Genomic DNA, 21,689 nt, shown 5'->3' on the forward strand with positions numbered 1-21,689 from the left:
TAGAATCATTCAACATTCTATAGAGCCATTCAACATTCTATAGGGCCATTCAACAATCTATAGAGCCATTCAACAATCTATAGAGACATTCAACAATCTACAGTATGAAGCCATTTGCAATCTATAGAGGCATTCGACAATCTACAGTATAAAGCCATTTATAATCTATAGAGCCATTCAACAATCTACAGTATAAAGCCATTTACAATCTATAAAGCCATTCAACAATCTACAGTATAAAGCCATTTACAATCTATAGAGCCATTCTGAGCAGCTCATGCTGATGCTCACCTCTTCTGTGAGGTGGAGTAGCGGGAGCAGGACTTTCCGTCCCAGGCGCAGTAGGGGTCCCGGGCCAGGCAGCAGTCAGCACATGCCTCCCCATACACATCACAGCGGTGGAGGGCCAGGTGGGTCACACCAAGCTCAGAAGACACGTAGAGCTGTTGCTGTGAGAGTAGAACGCAAAGGAGGATGTGAGATCCCAGCTGGATAAAGTAGGGGAATATCCAATATTTACCAAAGATCAAGTCACAGTGCAGAGGGTCACAGTGGCCAAGAGTCGGTCAAAGCTATAACAATGTAATGTGATAATATAACTATTAAAACACATGTAAATATAGTTTGCTACTTGGAAGAGTTGCGAGCACACTGGGAGAGCTCATCTTTACTGTATAACTAAGATTTCCATTGTCCCAGGACAATGCACCTTCAGCTTTTACGATCAGCTGTTTTGAATTGATCATTCTTGTCAGCCTGTGTAAAATTGTAACCCTTTCTAAGAAGGATGTCATGTCATGTCATGTATCCAAGGCCAACTATTTTAACCACAGCGAAAGACAACACTAACTTAATGCGTTTACCATATTTCTCTTTTTATTGTTTCGACCAGACTGCAGGCATTCTATGAATTGTGAAGGGAAACATTAGTTCCACAGCTTCATATAGGTAGCTCATGGCATTCTTAAATAATTTCCCTTCATTTAATTCACTCCCTCCTCTTTATCCTATGAAATATACACTACCTTTTAAAAGCTTGGGGTCACTTAGAAATGTCCTTATTTTAACATTAACAATGTCTACACTTGTATTTCTGATGAATTTGAAGTTATTTTAGTGGACAAAAAAAAGTGTTTTTCTTTAAAAAAAATAAGGAAATCTCTCAGTGATTTATTTCTAAGTCTATTAGGTAAGTTTATACAGACATGCTTACCCTTTTGGACGAAATCTTCATGGTTATAATTGGAGTTGGAACCTGGAATGTGGAGACAATGCATTGATGAGTCTTCTAAAGTATCTTTATTGAAAATAGACGTGGATATAGGCAGAGAGAGAGAGACAGAAGAAAGACAGTGAGTGCTCACCTTGAACACCTCAACCTCCTCCAGGACCAGTTCTTCAGTCTGCAGGTCGTCTTTGGGCAGAACAATCACCTTTTGAACCGTCCCCCTGTCTGTGGCCCAGGGTAACACCTGAGAGTTAATATTACTACACACACCTACTGTGGCTTGACACTACCCTGCCTTGCTGCCTGTCAGTCAAACAGCCCTCACAGTCTGCTTATGTGAAGGTTCATCCTCACTGCTCATTCCATCAAGCTTTACACTTCATTACTCTTCACCTCTTTCAGACAGCTCTCTCTCAGTGTTCACCTTTGTGCTCCCCTATATGAACATCATCTCTTTCACTTGCTTAGTACCGCATGTCAACTGGCATAACGTTCTCCTCTTCCTCCCTGCGCCCCGTTCTACAGGAGCCAGGATGTAGGAATTTCCCCCCCAGACAGCCCAGCCGCGCCCCAACAGAATGGCATGTTTGATTTCTGCACCCAGGCATTCCTGAGTGCAGGATACCTGAGATTTATTATGACTCTCAATGTGCCCCAACGCAGCGATGAATGCATGCTACTGACGGCGGCTCAAAGGAGAGACATTCCACTGACTCCGGGCACAGTGGAGCACGGTGCACTCGTATAAAACCCCTCTAGTCTCCAAGAGACGCAGAGCAGAACAAAGACGGCACACTAAAGGGATAATGCGCGTGTGGGAGGAAAAAAATAGCAAAATCTCTACTGCCTCACTATGCTGGTGGTGAGATTAGTATAATGGATTTCATTACTGTAACCCCCCACCTCCATTCCCCCTCCTCTCACCCATTCCCCCTGACCTGCAGGTAGAGACCTCAAAAGCTTCTACTTCAAGTGAATGACGCAAAGGACGACCCTGTTTATTGGTTAAACATTCATTATGACAAAAAGGGGGTCAGAAGCTTTTCTCCTGGTGATAAATGATCATGAGAAAGACACCAGGTCCATCTGGTGGAGGTTTGGTTGAGCATCCTTGGACATTGTACAACGAGTTATAGAAAGTAAAGCTAATGTGACTTTATGTAGGCCTACTTTATTTCACGTGAATATAGACTAGTGACAACTCACCAGTTCCCAGGAACAGCACTTCATAGTTCCCGTCTGCGGCGGCCACCTGGTCCACAGTGATGGTGGTGAACTCGTAGTCCACGTTGGTCCGGACCACCAGGGGGCGCTTGTGCATTGGGTAGACTGCATTGTACATGTTGGGGTGGTTCCTCATGAAGTTGATGACTTCGTCTGGGTAGTCTTTGGTGGACTTCATGTTGGGAGTGAACGTTCCACCTGGGCACTGTGGTTGAAAATGAAACGAGCATTAAAACTTTGCCTCTCACCACAGAAACAACAACGACCACTTATCCACAGCATCAACATGGGAGACATGAGGACTCTTATAGCAGGAGAACGCAGCTATGGAGGCTAATGTTTGTGTCCTGCTTGACAGACAGACGGTTTCTATTTAAAGTCTAAGTGTCTCTTATGCCAGCGTGGTTTGGTATTAACACTCATGGCCATGGGAGGGTGAAGCTCACCGTCCCAGGTCGAGGGTAGGGGATCTTCCCAGTGTAGGCGACCCACTGGTAGTTGGGCCCTTCCTTGTGGGCGAAGGGCCCATTGAAGACCTGGCGTATGTCTGCCATGGAGTAGACACACACTGCTGAGCCCCTAAACACTGAGCTGTGTGGAGTGGGGAGAGACAGACAGCTCATCGGGTTAAGAACTGAAACAACTAATAGGGACATCATATGACAACGAAAGTGTATTTAAATCTTTATTCTTCGATGAGTCTTATAAAAGTTTCTGAAAACAAGTTTGACCACTCACCCCGAGACGGAAAAGACTCCGTAGATAACAGGATTCTTGGTGTCCTGGGTCGGCTGTATGTAAACGTCTCCTTAAAGAGATACACAGCAAGAATCACGTCAGTGCAAAGAGAAGGTAGTATTTACAGAGGTCCAGTCAACTCCCATGAGAACAGCTCTGCTCTTAGGGATGTCAAACAGGAGGAGCAAATGCACACAGTGTCTCTCCTCTCCTCTTTTAGAGGGCATCTCAGAGGCACGCATTTCATTTCTCTTTATCATCACATGAATCATTTCTATTTCACTTTGACCTGCATTGCTGGAGCTCGGAGCTTAACATTTTCACTGTACCCTGCGATTAGACCTGCAACACTACATGTAGCGATTCAACTTCTAATCTAAATCTAATGTCAAGTTTTGTGTTGCTTGAAGACGTTGTGTGACCGGACCACAATCATGCAGGGGTGGCAGGTGGTTAGAGTGTTGGGCCAGTAACCGTAAAGGTTGCTAGATTGAATCCCCGAGCTGACAAGGTAAAAATCTGTCGTTCTGCCCCTGAAAATGGCAGTTAACCCACTGTTCCTAGGCCGTCATTGTAAACAAGAATTTTGTTCTGAACTGACTTGCCTAGTTAAATAAAAAATGTGGTGGGTTTGATGGAATTGGAGATAAACTAGCCTAGCAGTGAGGATGGGGTCAAAATGAAAGGAGGAGAAGATGTGGCTAGCCTTTTCCTCCAGGGCTGTACGACTGACATCCATCATACTGCTGACAGAAACAGGAAGGGTAAACCCATGACACATCTTTACAGAGCAACAGGAAACTAACAGAGACAAACGTCCACAGGATTCCTCCCTAGGCCAAGATGAAGGCTACAGTACTGTCTGTACAGTACACAATATGATAAAACAAAGACAAAGCACTTCAGAGACCACACCCTTGAACAGTAAGCATTCTATCCAGTAGCAGATATTCCCAACTGAACCCAGAGGGTAATGAAACTCATTATTGAGCATCTATGTATGCAGAACAATTAATAAAAAAGACCAAACTGGGACACCATGTAAAGATATATAGCAATGAAACCCACACAGTCGCCTGAGGTGTCTAGGTTTGAGTGAGACAACATGATTGCTGTGTCACCTGAGAGTTTTCTCCGGAATCTGAGTTATTTAATACGTGACGAACAGACACTGTCCACTTCCGGTGTCCAAGGTTGGGAGGGGTGGCAGTTGGGCTTTGTTTTAAGCCCTAGAGCAGGGGTGTCAAACTCAATCCTAGTGTCTGCTGGTTTTTGGTTTTTCCTTTCAATTAAGCCCTACACAACCAGGTGAGGGTAGTTCTTTACTAATCAGTGACCTTAATTAATCAAATCAAGTACATTGGAGGAGCGAAAACCTGCAGACATTCCCCCCGTGGAATGAGTTTGACACGTGCCTTAGAGGAAGATGAAATCATACCTCACATGCCTCTGGGGGTCCCAGAGAGAAACTCCAACCAGTTTATTTCTGGTTGGAGCCCAGGTGGCTGCAGAAGGAGACCTACTTTAGATCTGATTGGCCTCCGGCCAATAGTGATAATCTCTCCTCGCTGGCCTGCTTTCTGACTGGCCCACATTCTCTCTCTCAGGAGTCACATCCACCTCACAGAACAGAACTCAATAGTAAGTCAGACTACTTGTGTGCAGTAGGGGAATGGCCATTGGCCAGAGGATAAAGACACTGCATGTCTACATGCAAGAGCCTGTGAAGAGCCTGTGATAACTCAAATTGAAAGCATCATCATGCAATGGACTCCAATGAGACGTATGATAAATTCTGCTGGTCTACAATTCTTCCTTTTGCGTAGACTGGGCACATTGTTATTCACTAGGATTAGCAATTCGACATACTTAATAGAATACAGAGAGAAAGGCTGTCAGGGTTGTCATATAACAGATGAGCCCCACCAAGACACACAGCTGTTCCACTACAGGAAGTGATGAATCAGATACCGTAGACTACACTGCAATCACAAACAGCCAGAAAACCTAGAGCTATCATTAGCTCAATACAGTTGGCTGTTCGAGTCTGTTGTCTCCCAAAAATGTTATTATTATTATGAAAAAAGTTACTTGATTTGAAATTGAAATATTCTGACAAGGCAGAGAAGAGTTGGCAACAGGAAGAGTTCTCACGTGCACGTTAGTAAGAGCTGTGAGTGAATCCAGACTCCAAACTGCCCTTTCACCTTCCTACTTTTGCAAGGCAATAAAAATCCTGTCTTAACATTTTTCGTTTCCTCAAAAGTATGAATGTGTTTTTCCTAGAGCTTAGCGTGATATTGCCCTCTACCTCTCCCCCTTCTCTTTCAGTCTTTCTTTCCCTCTACCACTCTTGTTCATCTCTCATAAAGTCCATGCGCAGGTACCTGCGGATTGTTGAAGCAGTGAGATTGATTAGAGTAGCTTCAAAAGTGTAAATATTGTTGATGCTCAATTTCATGAAATGCACTTCCTTATTTATATAAAACCATACAATCTAAACCTTTACAGTATCAATTTCTATAATTGCTTTGTATTATTAATTTTGACATAGAATACAAGCACATGTGCCTGGATAAGGGCCTCTACCTTGTGTTTCAATTTACTGGGGGTCATTTGGGTGCAAGTTCTCAAGTAGAGCCAAATCTTTAACTCTTCTCAACTGTAAAACTCTCTGGGTCTCTGGCGTCCGAAGCTAACAGCAGTCACACATAAAACTGTTGCCACACAAGGAATACAGCTGGGCTGGAAGCCTCATCAAAGTTCACAATAATTACCCCAAGGTCCTCTTTACTTTACTACTACACTAATAGAGAGTGAAAATGTAAGTTCATCTGTTCTCTTTATCCAGGCACATACCATAACTCCACCGCCACCATGGGGCACTCTGTTGAAAACGTTTACATCAGCCAACCGCTCGCCCACACGACACCATATGACACTGTAGTCTGCGGTTGTGAGGCCTGTTGGACGTACTGACCAATTCTCTAAAACAATGTTGGAGGAGGCTTATGGTAGAGAAATGAACATTCAATTCTCTGGCAACAGCTCTGGTGGACATTCCTGCAGTCAGCATGCAAATAGCACACTCCCTCAAAACTTGAGACATGTGTGGCATTGTGTTGTGTGACAAAACTGCACACTTTAGAGTGGGCTTTATTGTGCAAAGCACAATGTGCACCTGTGCAATGATAATGCTGTTTAATCAACTAATTCTTGATGTGTTAGACCTGTCAGGTCGTTGGATTATTTTGTCTCACTAACAGGGATGTAAACACATTTGTGCAAAACATTTGAGAGAAATAAGCTATTTTGTGCATATGGAACATTTCTGGGATCTTTTATTGCAGCACATGAAGCATGGGTGAGACCATCACGTTGCATTTATATTTTTGTTCAGTGTAGAAGGCACATAGAACTTGTTGCCCTGTAGTACTGGAGTAATCCTTCCATCCTTATTCTCCCCTGTCAACACCACAACTTGAGCATGGACCGACAGATGTAGGATCTTCATTGGATCACTCCTTTGTTGCCGAGAATTTTTGTGGCACAGCAGGAACTGCAAACTTGTGGTGCATTCAAGGTTTAAAAAGACTTCTAAAGTTTGTCATTTCCACTTTAAAATGTCAGCCCTAACACCCCCTACAAAATACACTACATGACAGAAAGTATGTAGACACCTGTTCGTCAAACATCTCATTCCAAAATCATGGGTTTTGGAATGAGATGTTCGACGAGGGGGAGTTAGTCCCCCCTTTGCGTCTATAACAGCCTCCACTCTTCTGGGAAGGCTTTTCACTAGATGTTGTAACATTGCTGCAGGGACTTGCTTCCATTCTTCCACAAGAGCATTAGTGAGGTCGGACACTGATATGTTGGGCGATTAGACCTGGCTCGTAGTCGGCATTCCAATTAATCCCAAAGGTGCTCGATGGAGTTGAGGTCAGGGCTCTGAGCAAGCCAGCATCCCGGAGTCACCTCTTCACTGTTGGCATTGAGACTGGTGTTTTGTGGGTACTATTAAATTAAGCTGCCAGTTGAGGACTTGTGAAGCGTCTGTTTCTCAAACTAGACACTCTAATGTACTTGTCCTCTTGCTCAGTTGTGCACCGGAGCCTTCCACTCCTCTTTCTATTCTGGTTAGGGCCAGTTTGCTCTGTTTTGTGAAGGGAGTAGTACACAGAGTTGTACGAGTTCTTCAGTTTCTTGGCAATTTCTCGCATGGAATAGCCTTCATTTCTCAGAATAAGAATAGACTGACGAGTTCCATAAGAAAGTTATTCGTTTCTGACCATTTTGCACCTGTAATCAAACCCACAAATGCTGATGCACCAGATACTCAACTAGTCTAAAGAAGGCCAGTTTTATTGCTTCTTTAATCAGATCAACAGTTTTCAGCTGTGCTAACATAATTGCAAAAGGGTTTTCGATTGATCAATTAGCCTTTTAAAATCATAAACTTGGATTAGCTAACACAACGTGCCATTGGAACACAGGAGTGATGGTTGCTGATAATGGTCCTTTGTACCCCTATGTAGATATTCCACTAAAAATCAGCTGTTTCCAGCTACAATAGTCATTTACAACATTAACAATGTCTACACTGTATTAATAATTTGATGTTATTTTAATGGACAAGTGCTTTTCTTTCAAAAACAAGGACATTTCTAATTGACCCCAAACTTTTGAATGGTAGTGTACATATATAATCCACAAAATAATTCACATTTCCTGTTGCCGCAGGATTACTTTCCTGCTGTAGCAAACTGGCTCAAATAAAGGTCCTACACCTGTATTTAGACCAGACATTATAACCCATCAGTAAACTGGAGACTTGGCATGGAGCTCACCTATACCCAGTTAAAGACATGCACTTCCTGTGGGTACAGTGCCTGGCAGGAGTGGGCAGTGGCCACTGGCATCAGGTCTGTCTGACCTTTGCTTCCTAGTTTGGGACGTACTGTATGGATGTACTGTATGGACAGCCTGTTGCTAAGCTGAGTCTGCACTGTTCATTAGGAGACTGCAACAGCCCGTGTCTTTACACATTTACAGCTTTATTAAAGTACTATCCTGAACGGTGCACTGTACATGTGAACCAGTGCCAGCCCTCCACACTCCTCTAAACCCAGTGTGCACGGCATGCCTGTGTCAACACTGAGCCGACTAATAAAGACACAAAGTAGTTTAGAACCGTCGAGTACGCTGCTCGCGGTTTGGATATCCTTTCATTTACTTGGGCAAAATGGTTTTATAGCAGCTAGGTTTACATACAATTGCCGCAGATTTTCATGCAAACATTCTAAAAATCTGTGCATTTTCCAACCAGTGGCGTGTTTCCTCCAAACTGACTTGTTGCAGATAAAGAATCAGTGTGTGATGACATAGTGAACACAAAATGTACCTCTTCGCTTCCATGTACTTAATAAAAATCTAAAGTTCAATGTGTTTCCATCGCATTTTAAACTCTACCAATAGTTTAGTCACTGTTGCACAAAACTGTTACTGTTGCATTAAACTGTTGCATTAAATAGAAATGTGCCTACTGGCGAGGCTATTGCCCAGCCCCCCCCCCCCCCCCATTATTGGAAAGGAGATCAAGATCACTGTGCACTTTCCTCTCTGTAACTTATTTCATATTTAGCCTAATAGGCTGCATGGTTTCCCGCGAGTCGTAGTGGGAGGAATACAGACCATGTCATCATGTGACTCCAAGTTGACTTCGATATGATAGTTGTTATATCAATATTTGCGGATAAAGGCATTTGCATCGCCATTTCTCGCGTATTTAATTTCACCGACCATGTTGAACTAACAAATGGTCTGTCGGCATTTATAAAGTTGTACCGAAACGTACTGTTTCCATCGCAGCTTTAGTGATTTTATTTTAATATACGGTATGACTTAACTCGCATAAAAACTTTGGATGGAAACGTTACTGAGAGAGAAAAAAAACTTGCAAGACTAATGCACACGCAAGCAGAATGAATCAACCATAACCTACACTGTAGTTCAATTAGGCATAATGCAAGAGCGCACTCTGGGACTATAAACAGAGGTCAAATAGAAAGTAACACAAGCTTTTCATTCTTGAGGTTAGAACGTGTCTACTGTAGGCTCGGTCGTAGAATAATCAGAACTCTTATCATTCCAACATTCTATTTGGAAGCAGTGAGACAGAGATAGGAAGACATGGTAATGTGCTTGACAGTCCTGCCTGGCTACTTGATCTGTCTGCCACGAGGCAGCAAGCCCCTCATATCCAGTCTATGACAGGATGGGAGTGCTTCCCAGACACCTTTTACTGCACAGCAAGGAAAAAGGAGCCTTTTGTTTGAGACATCTTGAAAGAAAATAACAACTATAGTACCGGAGTGTGCGCAATTCCCATTACAGCATGCCGTATGGGCCACGGGAGGATTGAGAGGAGGTTGTGTAATGGAAGAGGCTGCCATATGGTGCAGAGACTGGGCTGTGTGCAGTGCAGCGCAGTGTAGTCAGGCACTTGTCAGATGGTGGTATGCAGAGCTAAAACTGGCCTTAGATGAGCCTGGTTGGATAGTGCAAGCAGGTTTATAAAATACAGGCAACACCAACTAGTTCCTATATCAAGGGTGGGCATTTCCAGTCCTCAGGGGCCTGATTAGTGTCACAGTTTTGCCCCAGCCCCAGCTAACACACCTGACTCCAATAATCACCTAATCATGGTCTTCAGTTTAGAATGCAATATGATTAATCAGCTTTAGGGAATAGAGAAAAAGTGTGACACCATTCAGGCACCCAAGGACTGGAGTTGCCCACCCCTGCAACTGGTCTGGAGTCAGTTCCACCACCATCATCTTTAACTGGTCTCTATTTGACACAGTTTTAATACCGATGAGAAACCTCAAGATATTCAACAGGCTGTCTGGTTCCTCGTTCCTTACTTTGATGTGGATAGTGGATGAAACCACAGTAAAGGGGAGGAAGGAGAACTCACGGAGCTCGTCGAAGTGTGTCTCAATCCCATCGGCCCCCGGCACTGAGCAGATGAGCCGTGCCTTCAGGAAAGTGCTCCACTTGTTGACCAGGCAGCAGTGTCCACCATCATCATTCTGCAGAGAGGGGGAGAAAACACAGTCTTCATCACACACGCACTCACATCCTCTGTCCAAAAACAAACAGGTGGAGCCACCCACATACATTGTACATATTTTAAAAAGCAGGCCGGCTTTGAGAGCGGCCCTGCAAAACGTTGAGAAATGCTTAGTTGTGTGTGTGTGGGGGGGGGGGGGGGGGTGAGATGGTAAACACTGTCTCCTCTTATTTAGAGCCTCTCCCATCTGTCATGGAGCAGGGCCAAATTCCAGTCTAGTGAGGGACAGTCAAACCCAGTAGATGTGATTTAGAGGTTTCCTCCTCCTTAACCAACACATTCTCCTTAAAGCACGTTCCACTTTGATGGGGAAAACACACTGCCGTGTCACATATTTAAAAAATATTGCTGTAGCAAATTGTTTTCACCACATATAGCATTTTAATACCCACATGACGGTTGTAGGCCTGTACATACTGCACACTACCTTCTACACACATGACGGTTGTAGGCCTGTACATACTGCACACTACCTTCTACACACATGACGGTTGTAGGCCTGTACATACTGCACACTACCTTCTACCCACATGACGGTTGTAGGCCTGTACATACTGCACACTACCTTCTACACACATGACGGTTGTAGGCCTGTACATACTGCACACTACCTTCTACACACATGACGGTTGTAGGCCTGTACATACTGCACACTACCTTCTACACACATGACGGTTGTAGGCCTGTACATACTGCACACTACCTTCTACACACATGACGGTTGTAGGCCTGTACATACTGCACACTACCTTCTACACACATGACGGTTGTAGGCCTGTACATACTGCACACTACCTTCTACCCACATGATGGTTGTAGGCCTGTACATACTGCACACTACCTTCTACCCACATGACGGTTGTAGGCCTGTACATACTGCACACTACCTTCTACACACATGACGGTTGTAGGCCTGTACATACTGCACACTACCTTCTACACACGACGGTTGTAGGCCTGTACATACTGCACACTACCTTCTACACACATGACGGTTGTAGGCCTGTACATACTGCACACTACCTTCTACACACATGACGGTTGTAGGCCTGTACATACTGCACACTACCTTCTACACACATGACGGTTGTAGGCCTGTACATACTGCACACTACCTTCTACACACATGACGGTTGTAGGCCTGTACATACTGCACACTACCTTCTACACACATGACGGTTGTAGGCCTGTACATACTGCACACTACCTTCTACACACATGTATTTGGAATAAATCCCTAAATGGGATTTGAAATTGTTTTCACAAACTTTGTACTCCATTTTTCGAGCAACTACGCTGTACATTTGTTCATGTTTTGGGGTATGAGGAGTGTATAGAGCCAATAAAGTGAATGGCATTAAGAGCATCCAGATGTGTATGGAAGTGAGAATGATAGAACAGCATCCCTGGGGACCAGTGTGAAAAACATTGAGAGGGGAATGAGTGTTTGTGTGCAGGGTCACTGCCTCACCCATTCAAATAAACACAGTGGTGAGCTGTGGAAGAACTGGAGCATGGTGACTAACTGAATAAACACTACGCTCTCCATGTTTGTAAGCTAAGCCCAGAAAGACGCATCCTAAGCTCCAAGTATACCCGACAGGGGACAAACACATTCCCTGTTATTCGTTTTTGCTGTTCTTCTCAATTTGTAACTCTGGGGGTAGAAGGTCAGGGCCGTGCTTTTTATTAAGACAGTGTGTGGTTAATTACCACAGGCACTAGAGAATAATGATGTCGAAGGGCTGCTGGGCTGGTTTAGAGGCTCTGGACTTTACCAAGCTGTTAACTGAATACCTAATATACTACATCCTTTAGAGTTTTTTAAGACTACCAGTCAGGAGAGGTCAGAGGATCATGGGGTCTTAGGTCAGAGTACCATCTCATGGACAGAGGCATGCATTGTACACAGGAAGGTTAAATAGACATGTGGATTTCAGCGAGTTAGTGTTAGACTAACACAAGTAGTTCCACACCCAGGAAGTCCCGACAAAACTGGTTCCTTTCCCTTTCTTAAAGAAACTAGTGTTTATTTGTCATGTTGTGCATGTCACATGTATTGTTATTTGACAGTTCTGAGGTGAACGTGGCCTCATTATTAATACACTCCATTCTGAGGCTGTGCTCACCAGGCAGATCCGACCGATGCGGGCCTGAGTCACGGGACTCTGGCCCACCTCAGCAGACGTCTCACGGAAGAAGAAGTAAAGCTTGTCATCATTCCTCTCTGCGCTGTCAGGGATGAGCTGCACATGGACAAAGGACGGGTCTGGAAGAAGGAGAGAGAGAAGGAGTGCGAGAAGCTTAGGAGGAGATACATTTCACTGAACGTCTGGTTAATATCATTTACAAACTGTCTGCATTTCGTGTTTAATAAAGGATTAGATTTTGTAAACATAAACATAATTAAACTTTTCAATAGTTTCGTCTCACATGTTGACAAATGGCACTTTCAAATCCGTGCCATCCCATGCATAAATTACAGCACAGTCGTCTTAATAGCATAGACAAGCTCTTGTATCTCAAGTGCCAAAGAAGCCATTTATTTACCATTTAACCATCTGGAGTTATACTGGTCTGTACGCATGGCAGTCTGTTTCCCAGTACGGAAGATGGCAGAGTCTGTTCCCATGAAGTCAATGTAGACCCCAGCATAGAGTTCACCGTCTGAGAGAAAAGGAAAAGAGAGACGGAAGGACAGAGGGAGAGAGATTAAATCGGCTGAGCCAAATACTTTTGACTCTTTGATATAAAGCCAGCCACACCCTTGGCACGAAGGACTGAGGCTCTCCTCCTACGCAGAACCCCCCATCCCCATAATTAAACCTTTAGTCCCCGGCAGGTCCCCTGACAGGACCCTAGTGCCCAATACCTCAGGGCTTTCCGTCCCCTACGTCCAGATACATATCTTTAGACTGTCATCATCACGGTGCCTGTGTAAAAGACATCTTTAACACATAATGTGGATAAAGACAGATGAACAACACACATTATATTACACAATCATACATAAGGAAGATTGCACGGTTTGCCACTAACCAGGCCTTTTAAAGTTATGTACAGAGAAGGAGGACCATAGTCTTGTTAGTCAGTGGGGAGGCTGGGTGTTGGTCCTTCAGTTGCTGGTTGGGCCTCATATTGTTTTCTTTTGTTCTACTGTATTATTGACTATGTTTTGTTTATTCCATGTGTAACGCTGTGTTGTTGTATGTGTCGAATTGCTTTGCTTTATCTTGGCCAGGTCACAGTTGCAAAGGAGAAGCTGTTCTCAACCAGCCTACCTGGCTGGTTGGGTGGGGTTATCAGGACAACAGGGGCTCAGGGCAAACAACTAAACTACTAGTATGTACTAACTAGCAGTTTTGTAATACCTGTGGCAATCGAAAACGCCTAAACTGCCAAAACCTGACAAACCAGAGGCCACCTCACTAAGATCTAACTTTGCCCTGCGAGAGAAACCGCATTGGAAACCGCATTGGCAGGCATTTTGTCATAATAGCTGAGGGATTCAAGACTTAATTTGATAGAATGGATGCGAAACTGGACAACAACCACACTCTAGTTACTTCTCAAGGCGGATCGTCGACCTTGAAGCAGCTGCTGAAAATACCTGGGTCTAAACACTAGAAACGTCAAGCTGAAGAGAGACATTGAAATGCAATTTAAAAATATATAATCTTTATTTAACTAGGCAAGTCAGTTAAGAACAAATTCTTATCTACAATGACAGCCTACCCCAGCCAAACGAGGCAGAAGCTGGGCCAATTGTGCACCGCCCTATGGAACTCCCAATCACAGCCGGATATTATGCTGTCTGGATTTGAACCAGGTACTGCACGGATACCTCTTGCACTGGGATGCAGTATCTTAGACCACTGCAACACTCCACTACTCTAATGGTGAGGGTAATGGACCTAGACGGGCGCAGTAGGAACCAGAATGTGAGGATTGTGAATTTACCCGGAAAGAAAGAAATAGACACACATCCCACAGGGCTTTTTTCTCCAAGTTCTCCGTGGAGGTCCTAGGGGAAGATGTTTTCCCCTCTCCTCCGGAGCTAGACAGGGCCCACCACAGCCTCATTCAGAAGCCTCATGCTGTCATTGTTTGCTTCCACCGTTACCAAACTAAGGACCTTGTGTTGTTGACTGCACGGGTGAAGGGGCCCCTGAAATACCATGGGCACACTGTACGCTTCTATGAGAACTACAGCCAATAATAGGAGGGCTGAGCTCAAAGATGCCATGTCCAAGCTCTACGAACGTGGCCTCCGACCCTCCCTCCTCTACCCTGCCCAGTTGAGAATCACCCAAAACGGAGAAGTGGTGTGGCTGCACTCTGCCCTGGAGTCCGACAGATTCATGGAACTTGCAGAAAAATCCACTGGCGAGTAGAAGACTTGGAAATCTATGGCCGAAAAAGTTTGCCCTGAGTTGCCACCGACTAGCTGGGCTACAACACTGGCTAGTTTGGCTGAGACTGGCTTTGCTAGCAAACCACAAAATGTTTTGTAGACAAAAGTACGGGACCTTCAGATCATTATTGTCTGTTTAAACTAATGGATGTAGGCCTTTCCCCGACTAAAAAAAATATTGGTCGTCCAGGAGTCATCTATTCTTTCGACCAATCGATTGGTTAAAATGTTTAAATGTGTATTTTTCCATATATGTTTTAATCAAATCAACTATATGCACTGAGCTTGTCTGATGCTTTAAGCACACTATTTGATGAAATAGTACAGTACTTCCGGCGCCGACAGAGATGGCCGCCTCGCTTCGCGTTCCTAGGAAACTATGCAGTTTTTTGTTTTTTTTACGTGTTATTTCTTACATTGGTACCTCAGGTCATCTTAGGTTTCATTACATACAGCCGAGATGAACTACTGAACATAAGAGCAGCGTCAACTCACCATCAGTACGACCAAGAATATGACTTTCGCGAAGTGGATCCTGCGTTCTGCCTTTCACCCAGGACAACGAAATGGATCCCAGCCGGCGACCCCAAAAAACGACTTCGAAAAAGAGGGAAACAAGGCGGTTTTCTGGTCAGACTCCGGAGACGGGCACATCGTGCACCACTCCCTAGCATTCTCCTCGCCAATGTTCAGTCTCTTGACAACAAGGTTGATGAAATCCGAGCAAGGGTAGCATTCCAGAGGGACATCAGAGACTGTAATGTTCTTTGCTTCACGGAAACATGGCTCACTGGAGAGACGCTATCAGAGACGGTGCAGCCAGCTGGTTTCTACATGCATCGCGCCGACAGAAACAAACATCTTTCTGGTAAGAAGAGGGGCGGGGGCATATGCTTTATGGTTAACGTGATGTGGTGTGGCCACAACAACATACAGGAACTCAAGTCCTTCTGTTCACCTGATTTAGAATTCCTCACAATCAAATGTAGGCCGCATTATCTACCAAGGGAATTCTCTTCGATTATAATCACAGCCGTATATATTCCCCCCCCAAACAGACACATCGATGGCTCTGAACGAACTTAATTTGACTCTTTGCAAACTGGAATCCATATATCTGGAGGCTGCATTCATTGTAGCTGGGGATTTTAACAAGGCTAATCTGAAAACAAGACTCCCTAAATTTTATCAGCATATCGATTGCGCAACCAGGGCAGGAAAAACCTTGGATCATTGCTATTCCAACTTCCGCGACGCATATAAGGCCCTGCCCCGCCCTCCTTTCGGAAAAGCTGACCACGACTCCATTTTGTTGATCCGTGCCTACAGACAGAAACTAAAACAAGAAGCTCCCACACTGAGGTCTGTCCAACGCTGGTCCGACCAAGCGGACTCCAAACTCCAAGACTGCTTTCATCACGTGGACTGGGATATGTTCCGTATTGCGTCAGACGACAACATTGACGAATATGCTGATTCGGTGTGCGAGTTCATTAGAACGTGCGTTGAAGATGTCGTTCCCATAGCAACGATTAAAATATTCCCAAACCAGAAACCATGGATTGATGGCAGCATTTGAGTGAAACTGAAAGCGCGAACAACTGCTTTTAATCAGGGCAAGGTGACTGGAAACATGACCGAATGCAAACAGCGTAACTATTCCCTCCGCAAGGCAATCAAACAAGCTAAGCGTCAGTATAGAGACAAAGTAGAATCTCAATTCAACGGCTCAGACACAAGAGGTATGTGGCAGGGTCTACAGTCAATCACGGATTACAAAAAGAAAACCCGCACCGTCACGGACCAGGATGTCTTGCTCACAGGCAGACTAAATAACTTTTTTGCCCGCATTGAGTACAATACAGTGCCACTGACACGGCCCGCAACTAAAACATGCGTAATCGTTCTAATTGTGCGTTGTGACAATGTCAAGCACTAAGTTGTAATCATTCCCATATTAAGCACCTTTTATTTTGGCTAATCTACAGTGGTAAGAAAAGGTATGTGAACCCTTTGCAAATTACCTGGGCCCAGTCAGAGTCCTGACCTCAACCCGATTGAGATGCTGTGGCATAACCTCAAGAGAGCAGTTCACACCAAACATCCCAAGAACATTGCTGAACTGAAATAGCTTTGTAAAGAGGAATGGTCCAAAATTCCTCCTGCCCATTGTGCAGGTTTGATCCGCAACTACAGAAAACATTTGGTTGAGGTCATTTCTGCCAAAAGGAGGATCAACCAGTTATTGAATGCAATGGTACACATACTTTTTACACCCTGCACTGTGAATGTTTACACGGTGTGTTCAATAAAGACATGATCATTATTTGTGTGTTATTAGTTTAAGCAGACTGTGTTTGTCTATAGTTGTGACCTTGATGAAGATCAGATCAAATTTTATGACCAATTTATGCAGAAATCCAGGTATTTCCAAAGGGTTCACATACTTTTTCTTGCCACTGTACATTAGGTTTCATTGTTGATGTTTTCCCCCTGTATTGGCCTGACTGACTATGACTATGTAGTTACATCCAATCGCTGTACCCACATGGCTAATAATACTCTTTCTTTTTGACAATACTCATTAATTGTGTGTTGTGATAATGCCATGTAAATCAGCTGATAATGACGCTGACCACCCCAAACAATTCTGGACACTCACAACCTCACCTCTCCAAACCTGTTGATTGATCTTTTTGGCGTCACCCCAGAAGAGTTGTGTTTCCCAAAACTACAATGAGACACAAGAACCTTTGCCTCCGTTCTGGCGCGTTCATGTTTTTGTTGTTGTTGCCGAGTTGGAAGGAGACTGCCCCACCCTCTCATGTGAGGTGGTTGAGAGACATTATGTTCTCTCTAAAGGGTGGAGGGAGGGTGAACCGTGGGACTGAAGTGACAGCCAGGAAGGATCTTACTATCTTCCCGGTGGGTGGGAACTGGGGATGTGTTTTTTTCACACATTCTATGACTACATTTGACCATTTGTAACCTTAAAAAATGTCCCAAACTATGACAATATATACTCAAATCTTTCTCCTGATTGGTATCAATAAAACATTTTTAACACAAAGTAGTCTGAAGTTGTCAATTGCTGCCATCAGTCACCCATAGCTGATGCTAACTGGTGGAGATGGGGGGTGGGGCGGCGGGGTAATTGGTCTCAGAAGACAACAGTCCCTTGGTTTCCTGGTTCCGCCCTGGTCAGCTGGCAGTATGCTACACTGACAATTTATACTGACTATTCCACCCCACAGAGTCAGAATCAACTTACATTGGTGGCAACTGTGAGGTCTGGCCCTGGCTGACTGACCTTGAGTGGCAGGCGGAGAACGCTCTACTACCTCATAAACACCAATATCATAAACATTACATCATGAAGTTACCAGAAACCAAACATGTTACAAGGTGTCATGTGATTGCTCCTCGAACTTGGGCCAGGTAAGCAAAATATTGGATTTCTCATGAAGGTAAATGACCACAACAAATCATGTGAATATGTTCTTGGTATTTTTCCATTGGAAGTCACGAAACCAGGATGGAAAGGATTGGCTTATTAAAACAGTGAACCCAGTGGTATGTGTCCAGACTGCCCACAGCTCTTTCAATCCTAACAAAGCAAAATGCCTTCGGATTTTATCATGAGAGATGAGATGACCATTCCACTCTGATCTATCTCGTGGGAAATAGGCACAGAATGGAAAAGGACACTGTCTGGACATAACTTAGGCATTGAAACATTTTTTAAGTGTGCCAAAAACAAAATTGGCCATTAAGTTGAGGATAGAGGAGGTGGCCATTTTTAGTAGTGGGAAATAAAAGGAGGCGTACACTGGGGACATGGCCTCAATGTCCCTCAGAGTCACTGAGAGAGCCATGGGGACGAACTGGATGATCTGGGACTGGACTGGGGACCTCTCCAGCCATTCTCCAGCCATGTGGCCGAATGTAGATGATACTCACTGATCAAAGCTGAGACGCTGTTGAGCTTTGGGTCGTAGGAGCACTTTCCTTTCCCAGACTCCACTTTGCCCGGCTCCAAATGCCATATGTATTCCTGAAATAGAAAAATCATAAGAAAGAAGCGATACATTCATAGTGCTCTTCATCATGTCACAGTAATTCCCTAGTGGAGGGGAAATGAGGCAGTGCAATATGTTTCCAGTAGGTCCTCTGGGGCCTATAAGGCATTGTGGTTTCAGAGGATGAAACATAGAATAATGAGAGTTCCTTCATACAGAATTTTTTTAAATTCAACTCTTCTAAATCCATCCATAGAAAACTAGAAGGACTGGGGGAATAATGCGTCAAAGGCTGTTCTTTCTGCACAGAAATGTCTCCTATGCCAAATGTCTCTCATCCCCTCTTGATTATAACTGTTTATGTACCCCTACTGCTGCTGACACCTGCAATCCTGCTCAGTGAAAACACTTCCTGGATGGAGGCTGGATGACTGATGCTCATGACTCCTGGTATCTCTAGACTCAGCACCGAAAGGTGATTGGCAGGTATTTGGATTTGCGTGTGGGACCAGCCAATGGCATGCAATGACATAGCCTTGCCACAAGCCAGAACAAACCAAATCCCCCAAACCCTCGCTCTTCAATCGAGGAAGAAGGGGAGCAGAGACGAAGACATCTCTGTCCTTGTCCGTCAACAACCGAGCAGGAGAAAGTGAGGTGCTTGCCAAAGTTATTCTCCACTGGCTCCTACGTGCACCTTTATGAGACTCCCTCTCACCTTTGTTTAAAATCAACCGCACATGTAAATCTGAAGGTGTTGGCAGCTCCCTGCAAGAGATGCCAGATGTTGACATGCACCAAGTCACCAACGGTTACATGTGCCAAGGGATATTCTCTGAACATGTTTTTAAACCTTTATGAAAGATTTGACCCTACAGAGGACTAAGTGTTGCATGCAACACATTCAAAACATAAGGCTGAAAACATAATGGCCCTGTCGTTCAAAGGGTTCAGAGTTCCTTCCTGTGCTGCGAATGGTGGGAGAGCACAAACATTCAAGTAATGCTCAGCTATGTGGGTCTATTATTTCCATTCTGCTTTAGTAGTTGGACACAGTCGACTGGTGTTTGTCCTGAACCAACGGTAGTGTGAGAGGGTCAGACATTAACCGTGTGAGACCTGTGAGAGGGGTTGGTCCGCATTCCTACAGAGGGAGGACGGGTGGGGGGGGGTAAAGGAATGGAGGGTGGGGCATTCTGTGCCCTCTAAGACAAGTGACAAGACAATGTGAGGAGGAGAGGAAAGTTACTAATTTATCTATCACAAATGAAACATGTATATTTGATTGTGTACTGTATCAACATGTTCTGTGACCTTGTGTAGCAAATCACAAAATGCTGGGCTTCCATCTCTCTCATGCATAAGAAGCAGGCAACGCAAATACTGACAAATCAGTTCAACAAACACACACACAGAGAGAGAACGAGAAAGAGAGGGAGAGAGCGCTCAGAAAGTGAGGCTTACACAAAAATGGACAGATGAACAACGAGAGCAACACGATGGATGAAAGTTAAAATGGACAGGGTCTAGAGAAGTCTAGAGAAGAGATGCGTAGCCATGAGGAGATAAGCGATCCACTTCACTAGACACCCAACAGAGTGGGACAATTCAACTGATAAAGACAAAACAGAAATGCTTCAAGACACAGAATGAGCACAGACAGAACTGAGGGGTCGGGAGACATGCACAGCCCTCCCCTACAGGGAGACAGAGAGAGTGAGAGACAGAGGCATGGCATGTTGGCTGAGTCCCATAGTGGGTCTCCCCGGCCCATAAACGTAAGTCTCAGGGGCAGACAGGCAGGCAGGCAGGCAGACGTGCCCATGCTAGTGATGGGCACCTGACCCAGACCCACGTCCCACCTTTAGTCCCAGTGTTTCGGACACATCGTTTGGTTGGGCCGCGCGGCTAGCCCTCCCTCCGGCCTGGGGCATCTGCAGGTGCATGGCGGCCTAAAACAGGAGACAGCGACACATTCTAGATGTTACGCACCTGCAGTAGGTGGGACCTGACGTGAGCTCAGTAACTCTGTAAACTGGTCTGGGACTGATGTGACTACATGACTGTTTCAATAATGTAATTTGGAAAGCCTGTGGGTAAAATGTGTGGACATCTTATCCTCTACATTCTCTGTGCAAGGAATGCCTGTGTGGCTCAACTTCACCAGATGGTGTCAAAATCATCAATATTAGTTCTGTACCATGTGGTTGAGTCAATACAGTCTCTCACAGTATGGTACATACATTAAATCCTGGCCTGAGCCACCGCCAAGAACCAACATTTGGCTTTTAAGACAATACTAGCTATCATAGCCCCGTGTAGGCTAATATTTATCCTTTAGGCATTTAGAAAGGAAATTATATACAACTGAGTGAATAGTATGTGTCTGAATAACGTCTGAAAAAGAAAGAATGATGGTATCTGGCAAGCTGATAACAATATATCTGGAGGTCTTTAGTTACAAATGTCAAAGCAGGTTCCTGACGTGTGAGAATGAGTGTGTGTGTGTGTGTGTGTGTGTGTGTGTGTGTGTGTGTGTGTGTGTGTGTGTGTGTGTGTGTGTGTGTGTGTGTGTGTGTGTGTGTGTGTGTGTGTGTGTGTGTGTGTGTGTGTGTGTGTGTGTGTGTGTGTGTGTGTGTGTGTGTGTGTGTGTGTGTGTGTGTGTGTGTATACATCTACATGAGACAATGAGAACAGTAGATTTCTGGCAATGAGCAGCATTTCGCCTTCTCCTGGCTTCCTGTCTGGAAAAGCTGTGTGTATGGTGGTGTACCATTTCACATCTCTGCTCCCATACTTAACTCCAGACCAGCAGAGAGAGAGAGAGAGAGAGAGGGGACTCATGGGAAGAGTCTGACCTGTCTGTTTAATATGAAGGGGAAAATAAAAGCCATCTCATTAATGTACTATAACTAGAACATTCCACTGGCA

The 21,689-nt window shown here is 44.6% G+C and overlaps 1 protein-coding gene across 5 annotated transcripts in view; it reads right to left on the minus strand.

Moving 5' to 3' along the window:
- sema3fb (sema domain, immunoglobulin domain (Ig), short basic domain, secreted, (semaphorin) 3Fb) overlaps positions 1 to 21,689 on the minus strand; it is a 109,452-nt gene that overhangs the window by 5,421 nt on the left and 82,342 nt on the right. For 3 of the 5 annotated variants that reach the window (XM_046342779.1, XM_046342780.1, XM_046342778.1), the window contains exons 6-16: positions 20,621 to 20,710; positions 18,700 to 18,793; positions 12,876 to 12,992; positions 12,455 to 12,594; positions 10,170 to 10,284; positions 3,191 to 3,260; positions 2,899 to 3,043; positions 2,435 to 2,657; positions 1,365 to 1,453; positions 1,214 to 1,255; positions 292 to 449 (exon numbers count right to left, since the gene is read on the minus strand). In XM_046342779.1, the coding sequence (XP_046198735.1) occupies positions 292 to 449; positions 1,214 to 1,255; positions 1,365 to 1,453; positions 2,435 to 2,657; positions 2,899 to 3,043; positions 3,191 to 3,260; positions 10,170 to 10,284; positions 12,455 to 12,594; positions 12,876 to 12,992; positions 18,700 to 18,793; positions 20,621 to 20,710 (1,283 nt within the window). The remainder of the gene's footprint in view (positions 1 to 291; positions 450 to 1,213; positions 1,256 to 1,364; positions 1,454 to 2,434; positions 2,658 to 2,898; positions 3,044 to 3,190; positions 3,261 to 10,169; positions 10,285 to 12,454; positions 12,595 to 12,875; positions 12,993 to 18,699; positions 18,794 to 20,620; positions 20,711 to 21,689) is intronic. The other 2 variants (XM_046342782.1, XM_046342781.1) reach the window with 1 other exon arrangement.

Source organism: Oncorhynchus gorbuscha, linkage group LG03 (genome assembly GCF_021184085.1).
Source record: "Oncorhynchus gorbuscha isolate QuinsamMale2020 ecotype Even-year linkage group LG03, OgorEven_v1.0, whole genome shotgun sequence".
NCBI lineage: Eukaryota > Metazoa > Chordata > Actinopteri > Salmoniformes > Salmonidae > Oncorhynchus > Oncorhynchus gorbuscha.